Source organism: Cyanistes caeruleus, chromosome 6, assembly GCF_971803275.1.
Source record: "Cyanistes caeruleus chromosome 6, bCyaCae1.hap1.1, whole genome shotgun sequence".
Taxonomy (NCBI): domain Eukaryota; kingdom Metazoa; phylum Chordata; class Aves; order Passeriformes; family Paridae; genus Cyanistes; species Cyanistes caeruleus.
In genome coordinates, this window is record NC_141706.1 from 45,616,926 (window position 1) to 45,631,866 (window position 14,941).

At 53.1% G+C, this 14,941-nt stretch overlaps 1 protein-coding gene across 7 annotated transcripts; it reads left to right on the forward strand.

Moving 5' to 3' along the window:
- Positions 1-3: 3 nt before the first annotated feature.
- On the forward strand, positions 4-14,394 carry VRTN (vertebrae development associated). 7 transcript variants are annotated; one of them, XM_086895303.1, is made up of 3 exons: positions 32-331; positions 5,870-6,049; positions 11,436-14,394. In XM_086895303.1, exon 3 carries the CDS (start codon positions 11,437-11,439, stop codon positions 13,462-13,464), a length of 2,028 nt encoding a protein of 675 aa, XP_086751429.1. In that variant the 5' UTR covers positions 32-331; positions 5,870-6,049; position 11,436; the 3' UTR covers positions 13,465-14,394. The 7 variants fall into 7 exon arrangements, with proteins under 7 accessions (XP_086751426.1, XP_086751429.1, XP_086751428.1 ...); XM_086895302.1 differs by having other exon boundaries at positions 40-331; positions 5,870-6,382; XM_023948668.2 differs by lacking the exons at positions 32-331; positions 5,870-6,049 and adding exons at positions 9,861-9,973; positions 10,064-10,199.
- Positions 14,395-14,941: the final 547 nt, after the last annotated feature.

Below are 14,941 nucleotides of genomic sequence, written 5' to 3' on the forward strand. Positions count from 1 at the left end.
GCCGCGCCGCCGAGCGCGAGCGCCCCCTGGCGGGACGGCGCCCCGGCCGCGCGCACAGCGCCCCCTGCGCGCGCTCCCCTCACAGCCCGGGCGGGCGGGCGGAAGCGGCGGCGGGCCCGGCGCGGCCCGTGCGCTCGCGTCCCTCACCTCCTCCCCGCCCGCCTGCTCACAGCGGCCGACCGTGCTGCCGGGCAGGGTCCAGGGCTGAGCCACAGGCCGCAGGGCCGGAGAACCCGGGCACTAACTCCTCTCTTGAGGAAGGAGCTGGACAGGCACGAGCTGATCCCTCTGGAGATCCCAGAGGCTGAGGGACAGTCGCCGTGGGCAGCAGGTATTGCCTCCTGTTACAGGGGAGACAAGAAAGAAGTACCAGTGCTAATTCTGCACATGCGTCTTATTTTGGGGTGGGCAGTGAAGTTTCGGGTTGCTTCCAAAGGACACACAACTTGCAGTGGCCATTGCAGGGGATTTCTCAAGCCGTGACGTTGGGATTAGGAAGCGACCTCCAGCGTGAATTATGTTTAATTATGAATAATTAAGATGGTGAATGTGAGCGTGTGCTCCCCATCCTGCTCCAGGAACGGGAACGGACCCGTGCGAAAGCCCAGGCAGAGTGAGGGACTTCAAGAAAGCAGCAATGAGCTGTGTCAGTGAATGGACCCTCTCTGGCTTCTCAGTGACCCCAGTTTTAATACAGAAACCAACAAATTATTTTTTCAGGTTTGGGCTGGAATAATAATTTCATAACCCAAAAGTCCGACTTATGAAATATTTCAGAAAAAGTAAATTTCTGGACAAGCCTTGTGATTAGAGATGAGAGATCCTGTGAGTTGTCATGCCTTCCTTACTCATGTGTCTCTTACCTACCATCCTGTTGATGCCATTTCTTCTGCAGAGCCTTTGGGCTTCTGCGCATACCCTGTGGGTCCCTCTTCCCATGTGCCTAGTAGCGTTGTTCTTCTGCCAGTTCCATGCCTCCCAGCCCTACTTCTCTTCCTTCATCCTCATCTCCTTCATCTTTGCTCTGCTGCTATCTGCTCAGTGGTCCAGATAATTCTTACTTCACACTTCACAAAATCAATGTATATGCTCCCAGGGATGAAAGAAAACACATCAGCGTGTTTCCTCAGCAAATGGCCTTGTCTCTAAGCAGTGCCCCTTTCTCCTTGCCCTCATCTCCCTTCTCTCAGGTCTTTTGGAATTCACAATGCTATCAGTCATACCTAAAGGTTAAGCTTCAGAGGGCAGAGATCAGCCCTGTGAAAAACTGACCTCACTGATGACTAACTTTTATGTTAAAAGAATCATGGGGTTTTTTTCTCAGCTGTTGCATCAGACCTGGGTGATGGTTGCTCCTAGGCAGTCACATCCTCTCATGGGGCAGCTGTGGCAATTGTGTGTGTCACCTTCAGTGGTTACCAGGCTTGAACTAAATCCTTTCCTCCACTGTTGTTTCCTCCAGTGTTGTCCACTTTATGATGAGGGGATATGCCTTCTCTTCCCTCCTCGACTGATGAAAAGGCTTTCCAGCACCAGGGGAATCAGAGGATCTAACACAGAGATGAGATGGCCACAACTGTCTATCCCAAGCCCGCCCTCCTACTTCTTCCTTCTCCCTTCCCTTTGTTCTGTCACTGGCACCCCACGACCTCCAACTGATAAAGCACACGCTGTGAGCTCCCTTTGGCGTATCAGCTTCACGATTTTTCCTGGGAACCCTCCTAAGGCAGCCAAGATCAAGAACAAAAGAGAAGTGCTTTCTCGGTGCCTCTCCATCCCCCCTCTGAGGCTGTGCCCTAGACACTCAGCTGCTGTCAGCACAGAAACATTTACATCTTTTACAGCACTCCAGCTCTACTTCTCACGTTTCTCCCCCAGCAAACACCATGGCCATTTCAGTGTGTGCCTGGGGGCAGGGCTTGGGAAAGGACTGGGGAATCACAACTTGAGTAGTTTTATGGGTCTGTTTGCACTGAAGGGCCATATCTCAGCTCCCTGACTAGCTACAGACCCAAGAGAAACCCCTTTTACATTGCTAACCTGTCACCAAAGTGTATGCCATGAATCCAGGGAAGCGAGAGCTGGGCCTGGCTGGCTGGGTCCTGGGCTCCTTGAGGCAGTGCAAGTTAATTCCTTGTGGTGTTTAACCGCAGCCCCATCTGCTCCTGCTTGCTAGGTGTGAAATATCCCATCCCCCATCCTCCCCTGCCTGCTTCATGCATTTTTGCCCTGCCCTGGACCAGTGAAGGAAGCCAGATCCTTCTGCATCCCGGGCCTCCCAGCCCCTGACTCACATCGTTCCCCACTGCCCCTCTATGTTTCTTTCTACCCTGTGGTCCCTCTCTGCCTGCTGGCCTGTAGCTGGGATGCAAGGAGAAGCCTGACAAACCCATCTTTCACTGCCTTTGTGTAGTAAATGGTCCTGGGTGTTCTCTGAAGTAAGCAGCAGCTTCTGTCATCACAGAAACACAAAACAAGAAACTGCAGCCTTGAATCTGAAGCTTGCTTTCCCTCTTTCCCAGGTCTTAATGCTGCTGGCTTTGTGTGATGTTGCGTAATGAAGCACTGCCAGAAGATTATCCCCTTCCTGGGCTTTCGAAAACTGAATCCACCATTTCCTGCCCATGTTTCCAATTTCTAGTCTCCTCATCGGTACCTGTCCTCACTGGAGCTTGCAGCTTCTTCAGTGTGGGATCACCTACAATCTTTAGCCCTGTGTCTGATCATTAATAAGGAAGGGGTTGTGAAAAATCCCATCTGAATTTCAGCTCTGTCTCTTATTAGGGTGTGAGCTAAACAGCTTATTTTTAGCTGGATCAGCAAGCTGAACTGACTTGAGTCCCTCACACTCCTGTGCCACCCCAAAGCAGAGGGTGGGAATGGGAAACTGAGGGGGAGCAAACAGCATAGGCCAGGCTCAGCATGGCTTAAACTTCCATGGAGCCGCACCATGGGCTCCTGCTGTGATATCTTAATGATTCTTCCTTTTCCTTCTCCACACTGTGTGTCTTAATTAGCCTTTCCCCCTCCTGTGGGCCAAACTGCTCTGCTTTCTTTTCAATCCTCCTTCCTTGTGCTTTGCCTCTAACAGTGTCTTTCTACTGTACACTTCAAAGGCTTTACTTGCTGCATCTCCCCCATGCTGGCATTAGCTGGTAACACCCCCAAAGCAGGCCAGGTCTGCCATGAACTCATAGTCATCAAAATAGTTTTGGGCCCTTTGGATTTGGGTAAGAAGCAGAATTTGGGAGGAGAGGTCAATGATTTTCAGCATTTCACCTATGAGAAGACTTAGTAACATAGGAAAAAAAAAGGGGTTAAAGGGACCCCTCCTCCACTCACCCTCCCTAGAGAAGAGCCAGCTGAGGGCAGACTGCTTTTATGTGCAAGTGGGAGGGAAGGAGAGTGTTAGGGTTTCAGAGGGAAATGCTTTGATCTTGACTTTGAATCTCCTTCAGTTTCCAGCTCTCCCCCACTCTTCCACCTATGGCCAGGACCACAGGATGCTTCCAGGACTCCTAGTCCTTGCTCAGTGCTATGGTACTTCACTTCCTGTTTCACATTTAATTTACTCCTGTGCACCTGGGAGCCTCACAGAAGCCTGGTGGAGCAAGAGCACAGTGCCAACACCAAGTTCAGACTTTCCCTCCCATCTCAAAGAATGGGAAGAAAAAAGGAGCCCAGTTGGACAGAAGCCAGAAGGGAAAAGAGCCCTGAGATTAGTAGAGGTGAATTAGAGATGGGACCTACTTTCAAGGCTCTGGTACACCAGGGCAGGGGGCAGGCAGACCTGGCTCTCCTGTGTGTCCTGGTGCATTAGACTGGTCAGTGCTGAACATGACCCAGAAGATGAACTGGGAAGCAGTAACCATTAGGAGAGGGACAGGGAGTGGCTCTCAGGAGACAGCACTGATGTCCCCTGGTCCCACAAAGAGTTATTTTAAGTTGGAGAGAGAACAGCAATGAGAGCCCTTAGTGTTTTCTGCAGGATGGGAAGAAGGTGGGACACTGATGGGTGCTGGACTATGGGGAACGACCCTGAGTTCTGATTCACTTCAAAGGAAGAGGACAATAGGGTGTGGGAGAGACTTAGGGGCCTCCAGTCTCTTGTCCAAAGTGGGATCTAATGTGTAGGCAAGTTCACCACTTCCCTTGGGCGGAGTCCACTCCTGGCTGGGCCTTGCCCTTAAGCTATCTTAAAGTTCAGGCCAAATACTTCTGCCGTCTGTATTGCCCTTTTTCCTCAGCTGAAGTCACTCCTTTTAACTGCTCTCCCTTGCTGAGGTTGTTGCACTTGAACATCCCTGCCTGGCAGTTCTCACTTCAGCACCACTAAATAGATTTTTCCCTCACATCATCTCTTATTTATAAGTCAATCACTCCAGATCTACTACTCCTGGCTGAAAACTTCCTATAGTTTGTTACTTTCCCTTTCAGTATGATGTGAGCAGACCTGTCTGCCAGTGTCCAGCACTGTCCCAGGCATGCACAGACTGGAGGGTGCCTCACAGGACTTCTCTGCAGAGCCCAATCATTGCTCTCTCTGAGCACCACTTTAAGGGCTTCAGCACAGACATGAGGCAGTGGGTTCAAAGATGGTTTCAGGTCTGGGATGAGAAGTACCAGATAATGTGAATGCCAAAACAGGGCTTCTGTCATTCACAGTAAACCAGTTACTACAGAAATTTCGGTGGACTTCATGTTTTCCAGGTCCCTCTTGGGCAATATCTCACCAGAACCCATTGAACTTCTCCCTAAGACTGGTGGGCATATTGCAGCTGCAGCAACTCCATTTCTGTTGCCAGTTCAGGCTGAAAGCTCTGCTCATTGCTCTTTCTTTGTGGAGCAATGCCAGGCACAGGAGAGAAAGCAGACAAGGTGGTAGACACTTAGGTCCCTCCTAAAAGCTCCCATGCTCTCATTTCCACCAGCCCATCTACAGTCCCATCTCCCCTGACTTCCCAGAGAGATTCTAATTCTGCAATGCTCTGGAGGGAGAAAGGTGGAAAAAACAGAAGCCAGGGCACCAGCAATGGCTTGAAGAGGATAGACATGTCAATTTAGCCCATATATAGATCATAAATGATTATAAAGTAGTGTGGGTCAGTCTTTTCCAGCTCCAGAAGTGGTTTTAGCAACTGGCCCACAGCCTGACCTGCCCCAAATGGCAGTTGGCTGCCCAGGTGTTTCAGCTATATCCTATCTGAATAGTCTCATCCAGTCCACCCTGGACAGCCCTGCAGTAGGTAGAGTGCTCTGACTCCCTCCGCTCCTGGAGGTCCCCTAGGTGGGACTGGGGAACTTTCCTGATAGGGTGGATGGCTGAGTGTTTAAATGTTTACCCCACGTGTGACACTGTCAAGATTGTCACATTCCAGACAGAACCCTGTCTTATTACACAAGAACTCAGTACCAGGTCCTTGAGACATCCTTTCTCCATCCTTCCAACAAGAACTCTATCTGCTGAACAAAGAGGTTGCTCTTGACCTGGGAGAAGTCTCTATGCCCAACCTTGGACCAGTAAAACCTGCCTTACAGCATGTCTGGTAACATGGTGCCCTGGAGACCCCCCACAGCTGGACATCCCAGCACCTTTTCTCTGAGCCTTGTCTGGGAGAGAATGGGCTGCAAGCAGGCAGGTTAAAATGCAACAGACAGAAAAGCTTCTGATAGCCAGAGCTAAACTGCAAAGGTCTTCATGGTTATAATGCTGAAGCATCCTGCACCAAAGTAGGAAGCACTCTGGTCCCCCACTGAACTCCTCCAAGGAACAGAAAAATGCTAACTACTTGTTTGTAAGCTGGAAGCGAGTGTGTGCAGTCATCTGCATAACAGAACTGCCCAAGCTGTCTCTTTGTGTGTTTTCCAGCTCCTATGTTAATCACTGACCCTGCTGACTCCAGCATTTACCAGTGTCTCACTGCCCTGTGAGCACCGCTTTGCATTTGCAACCGAAGAAGTTAAAAGGATGAAGGATGAGAAGGGAAGATCGGCATCTGTGGATATGAACACCAGCCTGCCAGAGGGGAAAAGAGCCAGGATTGGACAGGTTGAGAGAGTGGAGCTGGCTTTGAAAGATTGTCTGAAGGGGATAAAGCTCACCAGGGAATGGTTTAGGTGTCTCTTCCTTGCACTATAGCTTCTCTGTGTCCAGTGAGAGTGACCTCTTTGAGTCCTGAAGGCCATTGTTCAGTGTCACCTGGGCTGATGACTCCTAACTGAGGCTGGGAGGACTCTCAAGCAGCCAGTCCACAGCTTCCAGGGAGCCCTTTCCTCTGGTCAAACTCTCCTTGCCTGGCCTCCCCCTGCATTCCTGGGATCAAATGTGAGACAAGAGAAGTGGAAAAAAATGCTCTGGGATATGTGCTTCTGGGCAGTGAAGGTATGCCTTGATTTGTGTGGCAATGCTTGTCCCTGGACTACAGTGGAAAGGAAGGCAGCAAGAGAGGGAGTTGGGCACATTTACTCTTTGAAATATCTTTGTTGCTTCTTGAATTGCACAGGAATCCTATACATGGTGTCTCTGTGAGCCCTCCTGCCCTCTCATTGCCAAATGCTGCAGCAGAAATGAGTGCCACAGTGAGGTTCCCGAAGGGCAGAGGCATCTGGGGCAGGAAGCCCTTGCTGTCTTTTGCATCAGGTTACTCTGTGCCCCTCACTGGATTTTGGGCAATTGTGGCAGGTTTCAGGCTGGTCCCCAGGGATAGGCTAGGGAGAGGGAGAGGAAAGTAAATGCTACCTGCCACCAGGGCTCCACACACACAGGGGACATAAAGCACTGACGCAGTTAGCAAAGATCACAGCTCTTCCCTCTTGACCAAACTATGACCCCTGTCATTGAAATGGACCCAGGCCTCACACCCAAGACCAGACGAGCTCCTTGGATTCCTGTTTTGCAATAGTGTAGATTGGGATGAGACAGGTTCTGGAGGAAGCTCTAGAGTTCTGGACATGTGAAAAGGCCCTAGGGTGGAGGTGGTGTTGGCAACTTAGTAATGCTGGAGCGAGGTACCTGATGTGCTGGCTGTTTGCACAGCCTCACGTGATGCCCAAGAGACAGGATGAAGCCATTGTGAGAGTAGGAGTTAAGGAGGGGGACCTCGGCCCCGAGATTAGGCTGAGGAGGCAGCAGGGCAGAGATAATGGGGAGAAAGACAACTCCACTGAGGGCCCAGGCACCAGCAGGCAGATGTAAGGCTGTCCAGGAGTCTGCCTAGAGCTGAGGACAGGGAGAAGGTTTCTGTTATTTGGATGCCTCCCACAGACAAATGAGGTTTAGACGGCAGCTTTATTTGTCTTAGGAACCCAGGGTTCCCACCAGCCTCTCCTTGCTGGTGAAAGGGCAGCACTTGGGAAGGAGAAGAGGAAAGGACATCTAGCTAACAGGAGAGAAGGACCGTGGCCTCATCAGGAGCGAGCTGGGAGAAGGAAGCAGACATACAGGCTGTGCCAACCCTTGGGCTGGAGTGACACTCACCTAGGACCTGCCTGCTCCCCGTGGGACACGATGGGTGCCCCGCGCAAGCGCCCAGCTCCCACCCCGTGGCCCCAGGGGGCTGCGCCACTCGCCACGGGTCTGCAAGCCCGGGCGAGGTGTGAGGCAAGAGGATGCTTCGGGGCGCAGGGTGCCCGGGCGCTTCGGGGCGCAGCGGGACAGGGCGGCCCGAGGCGGCGGGCCCTTTAAGTGCGGCGGCGGCGGCACAATGGCCATTATCACTTTAGCTTTGGAAGTGACCCCCGGCCCGCTCCGCTTTCATCTGGGCCGGGGCCGCGGGGATGGCCCGCTTCCTGGCGGGGGAGGGGAGGGCAGGGGCCGGCGGGGAGGGGAGGGGAGGGGCGGCCCGGCCCGGGTCGGCCCGGCCCGGCGCCGCACGCGGCCGCCCGCTCCCGGGGGTCACTGCGGGGCTGGCACCGGGGCGGCCGCGGCTCCGCGCCGCTTCCTGCCGCCGCCCTTAAAGGTGCGGGGCGGCCCAGGGTGCGGGCTGGGCGTGACTTGACCCGCGGAGTCAGGTGAGTGCGGAGCCGTGCTGGGCGCCGTCGGGGCCGCGGCTCCTCGCCATCCCTTCCAAACCCGCGGGCTGTCCCGCTGTGGCGGCACTATCTCCGGCCGGGTGTCCAGTCCCGTTCTGCCCTCGGTCTCCGCTCGGCAGCTGCCCGGGCACCGGCGGCCTCTCCCCCGGCCCGGGGCTGTGTGTCCCTTTGTCTCCTGGCGAGGGGAGCGGCCGCCTGTGCTCCCACCCGGGGTGCGGGGCCGTCCCCGTCGCGGGGCAGCCGCACAGAGCCACCTCCGCCGCCTTCGGGGGAGGCGTGAGCAGCCGCGGGTGCCTGGGGCTGGGGGTGTCTGTCAGGCGCCGCTCGCACCCGAGCGCTCAGTGCCCCCGCCCGAGGGGCGGACGAAGCCGGGTTTGGCTGCAGCGCTTCGGCCTAGGTTAAGGTGGGTCTGAGGCTTTTCCTTCTCCCGGTGAGCGAAGCCCCGTTTGTGAGCTTCGGGGGACGTGTGGATGTTGGCAGATGGAGCGGGCATCCTCCTGCCTTTGCTGCTCACCCCTGGAGCTCCTCCGGTGATATTTCTAGCCTAGACAGTTCCTGGAGACTACCACTTCTGTGCTCCTGCTGTACGGTCCTGGTAGCTCAAATATTCTTCTCTCAAATGAGAGCCATTACTACTGGGGTGGCCTGAACCCGCAGCTGGGGCTGGGAAGTGAGCCACTTAACCCAGGTGGGCCGGAGTGCATGGATAACCCTGCTCCTGTGAGGTACCAGGGTCCTGGGTAGTTGGGGCTGAAGTCTCCTGGATTCCTGCTGGTGGGAGCATTTTTGGGACTGGCTGGGGGAACTTGCACTACTGGATGCCACCAGCCCATCAGTTTAGGTGAGGGAACGTGACCTGCAGCTGTTTCCTTATCTGTTACGATGCAAAAGTGGCCAGGTTAGGTAAAACCTTTATCAGCAGCGAGAAGCTCCCTTGGTTACTTCTTGGTGCTGAGGTAGTTTAGTGAACACTTGTCTGTAGTGTTCAGCATGCTTCCCTGGGGGTGTGCAGGGAAAAGTGTTCCCTTTGCATCAGGTCTTCTATGCTGAGAGCTGCTGGGTTTGATCTGGCCATGCACCAAGCACACCAACTTGTCTGGTTTCTGCTTCTGATTTAGCCAAGCGCCTCTCCACCTGCCCCAGGAGCTCTCTGCTGCTGATTCAGCTGTGGGTTTTGCCTTAAGATTGCTCTGGGCAGCAGGAGCTGACAGTGACATTGAGGCTGTAGATTTATTGCTGAAGAAAAGGATTAATGGCCATTAAGCTGTGCCTCCAGCTCTCCCTCTCTCTATCTCCCCCAGTCTATAAGGGGGTGGGAAATGCCCACTAGGACAGAAATACCAGGGTTGTTGCTGATGCTCTCTAGCCTGTGTCAAGTATATCCTCAACCTCTTCAGGGAGAAAAAAGTCTGTCTTACTTTTCTTGGCTCTTCTGGTAGGACAGTGCTCAGCAAACCTTGGCTGCTGCAAGGGGAGGTGGCTGGACCCTAAAGCATTTGGCAGACCACAGAGAGGGAGGACTTGGGCTCTGTCAGCCCTCTAAGTTGCCCTGAGCTGTGCCTTTGTTTCAGCTTCTCAAGCACATGTCACTCAACATAGGCTTAGTCAAAATTTCTATAAACTACTGTAAATTTCTACAAACTTCTAGGAAAACAACAATGTAGACCTGACCTGAAGTGACAGTTCCATACCTTATCAGACCAGGATTTTAGGACTGGTTTAATCTGCCCTGCTTCACAGCTGTGTGCATTCTCCTGTGTTTGTCTCTAGTAACTGATGCCCTACAGCTGTGGGAGCAGCTGTAAGAATGTTCTGGCCTCTGACATGCAGGAGATTGTGGAGGAGTTTGGAGCAGGGGAAGGGATGCAATTGGTGATTACCTGTGATCTGATTAAAGGCAAGGGGCAGCAGCAGCACGGAGGCTTCTTGTGATGAAGAGCCTGTATGTATCCATGTGATTCTGTGGCACCTCATGTGGTTTGGTCATGGTCAGGGGCCACAGATGTTACAGCACTAATAATCATCTCTGCAGCAAGGCTGCAAATTGTGAGAGTTCAGGCAGGACATCTGCTTTACTGCAAAGCTGCTGCTTTTCCTGCTTCCGCTGTTCCTCATGTACCCCACAGAGCTGTGAGTGCATAGTGATAACTGTGAAGTGTTGAGAGAAGGTGAGTTCTGGCTGGGCTGTGAACTGAGCAGGCTGTAAAGTGATGCTGTACGTATTAGGCAAGATATGAGAATGAAGCTTAGGAAGAAATAGAGGAGATTTGGCTTCTTGAGTGAGGTGTTGTGGTCCCCAGGAGAAAACTGGCCCAAAAGGGAGAGAGTAGGCTAGCTGGGGAGAGGCCTGAGCCTGACAGTGAAAGGATGCTGAAGAGGGCTGCACTGATGAAGCTGAAGCTAAGAGCTGTGTAGCTATCATGAAAGCTTCTGGAGTAGTGGAGAGAGAACCACATAGGAATCCAAAAGCTGGACAAAGAGGGCAGTGCAGGTTTGGCCCTTTGTATTTCATGAGTGGGTATTGGCATGCAGAAGGGGAGGTAGGACAGGACTGGGACCTGCTCAGGCAAGGAGGAGCATTCCATAAAGACTTTGAAATACCCACTCAGTGCTTGCACCCTGTCTGTACTATTGGGTTGCCTCAAAAGTTCATCTGGTAGTTCATCTAGGGGAAGCCCTCCTTTTGTGCCTTCTCCTTAGCTGGTGGTGTGTGTCGGCTGAGCAGCAAGTGACATCTAGTGTCGGCTCAAGCAGCAGTAGCCATGGCTTGGGCTGGCTCTCACTTCCATCCCAGATTCTGTGACAGTTTTTGGTGCGTGAAATGAGTGCAGCTGCAGTGCCCTGCTCTGAGGGAGAGGACACTCTCCTTTCCCCTTCTGTTGAGCTTGAACAGCTTGAGCCAGGTGCATCTATGGCCTCACTCGGGGTGGTTCTGTCACAGGTCCTTTTCTGCAGAGATGAACATTTTCCCTTTGAGGGAAACTCTTCTCTCTGGGTGCTGGTAGGGGAGTAGTAAAACAGAAATGATGGAACTACTACTGGAAGAGGTAGGTGTAGGGGTAATGCCAGACCCAAAGCCAGGTATGCAGTGGCATGAGGTGACCTGGCTTCCCACCCCATGGGTGAGGTCACTCCTTAGTTTTAGACAAGTGGAGGCTGTGTGCCACATGTGCTGCCCACAGGAGGTCACTGGTGAGCAAGCTGAGCCCATGTCTCACTCCCAGGTCTGCCTGATGAGGACCGAGGCTTCCTCCTTAGTCCTTGGAATGTGCATGGTGGCCTTTCCTCTACCTTTTTTCCCCATCCTGTCCTTTGGGCAGGAGCTGGACCTGGAGGCCAGGCCACTGCCAGTCTGGAGGGTGCACTTCATCTCCAGTGACTTCTTTCTTATTTCCATCCTTCAGGATGATCCAGAGGCACCAGCTGGTGCAGTCTGTGCTGCAGGAGCTACAAGAAGCCACCGAATGCTTTGGTTTGGAGGGCCTCACCAGTGCTGCACTGGAGGCAGAGAGGACCTTGTCATCTTTCTCCCTACCTGGCTATTGTGGGAGTCAGTTCCAAGAGGAGCTGGAGGTTGACCGGGTAGCCAGGAGCCTCTATCCTGAGGATGCCCCAAGTAACATGCTGCCTCTCGTTTGCAAAGGTGAGGGAAACCGCCTCTTTGAGGCTGCCAGTGTGCTGCTCTGGGGCAACCCCAGCCTCAGCCTGGAGCTGCAGGTGCGTACTGTGGTGGAGATGCTGCTGCACAAACAATACTACTTGAATGGCATGATTGATTCCAAAGTGATGCTGCAGGCTGCCCGCTATTCCCTCTGCACTGAGGAGACCCCAGAGATGACCAGCCTCCCCATGGCTATCCTGGAAGCCATCTTTGATGCTGATATCAAAGCTACCTGTTTTCCTGGAACCTTTGCCAACATGTGGCATGTCTATGCTCTTGCCTCAGTACTGCAGTGTAACATCTACTCCATCTATCCCATGAGCAACTTGAAGATCCGACCCTATTTTAACCGGCTTATCCGGCCCAGGAAGTGCGGCCCACGAACCTCCACGCTACACATCATGTGGTCCGGGCAGCAGCTTTCCCGGCAAGTCTTTAAAGCGCAGTACTTTGTGGCTGTGGTTGGCCTGGAGGAGCTGGAACCCACAATACCTTCACCAGAGCCTCCTGTCCAGCCCATGAAGACCCTTGAGCTGCTGAACAGTGACCCCCAGTTGACCTACTCCAACCTGCGTGACCGCTACAGCATTACCAAGAGCACCTTCTACCGCTGGAAGCGCCAGTCTCGTGAACACCGGCAGAAAGCGGCTGCCAGGTTTGCAGCTAAACATTTCCTCCAGTCCTGCTTTCAGGAGGGCAATGTAATCCCCCTCCAGCACTTCCGACAAATGTTTCCAGAAATCTCCCGATCCACGTACTATGCCTGGAAGCATGAGATGCAGAGCATGGTCAATGGTGATGCCTCTGCTCTGTCTGAGGCCCACAGGTTGCAGGAACTTCACAGGGTTGTCCCAAAAAAGGCCGATGTGAATGAGCCAGCAAATCCACAGGGGAGCTTAAAATCCTCAAGTCCTTCCCTAGATCCCATTCAAGCAGGAATCTTTATGCAAGGAGCCAAATCCTACCTGGAGAAATGCATTTCCATGAACACTCTGGTGCCTTACAGGTGCTTCAAACGCAGCTTCCCTGGCATCTCCAGGTCCACTTACTATAACTGGCGAAGAAAAGCAATCAAGGAGAACCCCAACTTCAAACACCCCCAATCACCCTTGGATAACCAGAAAACTCTAGCTATAGGAAAGCCATTCCTGCAGTTGAAGCCAAGCAGCGTGCCTGTTAGGAAGAGACGGAATGGAGACCGCTCAGTGTCCAGGAGTCTCCTGCAGCTCCATCCTTCTCTGTGCTGGAGAAAGCAGCTGCGAGATGTGGCCAGGAGGCAGGTCCAGCAATGGCAGCTGCCGTTCTGCAAGTACCGCCTGCGCTATCCATCTCTCTCCTCCACAGCCTACTGGTTTTGGAAGGGCAGTGGCCAAACCATTTGGCAGCATCGTCTGCCGTGGAGCAGCTCCAGCCTGCCATTGAACCATGTGGCTTCCCTGGCACCTCCAAAAGCAGAGCCAGGCCTCAAACCACAGTGCCATTTGGAGGCAGCCACCAAGCACATAGATAAGCCAGTGCCTGCCATGCCGTGCAACACCACCGTTTCGAGCTATGCCATGTCGGAGAGAGCCAACAGCCGGATGTTTGTGATGGATGTGATTGCCACTGCCCAATTCAAGGCACAGGCCAAGCTGTTCCTGCAGCAGCGTTTTGAGTCGAAGACCTTCCCAACCTACAAAGAGTTCAGTGCCCGCTTCCCGCTTACGGCCCGTTCCACCTATTACATGTGGAAGCGTGCTCTGCACGATGGGCTGACATTGGTGGATGCCTGAGCACCAGCTGCCAGCTTTCTTGGCCACAGCTCCTCTGCTGATGTGCCCTTTGGCTCTCTGGTGGGGTGCCCAGGTTGGGGGCCTCGCTAATTTTTGTTCTGGATTGGTTTTGTTTTGTTCCTAGTCTCTGGCGTTCTTTTTTGTGTGGTTCAATCAGATATGGGAGCATCCTCACAGTGCCTATTCCCAGAGGCTGGAGGAGTGGAAGGAAAAGGCATTGAGTATCCCAAGGGAGAGGGGCCAAGTAATTTTCCTCTCTTTGTGCTCAGAGGATGAGCAAGGGAGGTAGTACTGTGCCGTGTCATGGGATGCTGCTGGGCCTCATGAGATGGAGGATGTGAAGGTCTCTCTGTTGTGGCAGTTGCTTGAACGAGTAATGTGGATGTGCAGGATGAGCATGGAGGTGCCATAGCATCTCATCAGTGTGCAGAGCAGTACTGGCTCAGCTGTAGGTGAGGAGAGGTTTGGGGAGTGCTCAGCTTTATGTAAGAAGCTTTGGTCTGGGCTTTTTCCAGCTAAAGACAATAAAAGCTTCATTTGGGGTGAGCAAAGCTCTGGCTTTTAATACCAGTCTGTGGCTGACCTGATCTTTCCTAGATGGAGCAGAGGCTGGTAGATGAGGGTTTTTTTGTGTCCTCATTGTAATCTGTATGCTGAGCATGCTAAGCTATGAGTCAGTGTCTTTTGCAGGCTCTGGAGAAGCTGTCCCTGACCTTCCAGGTCTTGTAGCAATAACTTTTCATACAAACCATTCTCTCAGCTGGCAGCTGCCTTTTCTAGGGTCTCTCTTCCCTGATGTCTAGGAGAATGCAGAGAGACTGCAACTTGTGTTCCCAGTGTCCCTGCATCCCCTGTGCTGTGCTGCAAGCAGCATGGATGCCTATCTCTCACTTGTAAAAAACCAAAGCAATAAATACTCTTCCACTCCTAGTCCTGTGTGGTTTCTCATTCTCACTGCATGATTTCTAGGCAAGGTTTCCCCTCCATCTCTGCTTTCTAAAACTCAAATGGGCACAGAGAGCCTGTGCACACCTCAATCCCTTCTCCTGAGATGATCTTCTTCTGGTTCCTGGTGGGTAGTGTCTGCTGCTTGATGTCTCCTCTCCGGAGGCCTGGCTGGAGCTGTGCTCTCCTTGGTAAGAGCCTAAGGCTTGCCTTCCAGAACAGATGCAAGGCTGGTGATAACCCAGTGTGCAAAGCCCTGTGTGACAGCAGGGATGCAGTGACAATGTCTGAGATGTTGGTGGTGCTGCCCTGAAGTGGTGGTGGTGTACTGGGAGCTGAAACCAGCTGTTTGCACCTCTGCCCCATGAGCATATTGAGGCATAAGGCTGAGGAGGTCTCTGCCTGACTCCAAAAACCCTTGTCCCCTTAGTGTGTGAGTTTTCCTGTGGTGTCTGTCAGCATGGCTGTGCAGGACCAGACTGTAAGATGTCTAGGGCTGGCCAGTACCACTGAGGGTTGTGCTGACAACGGC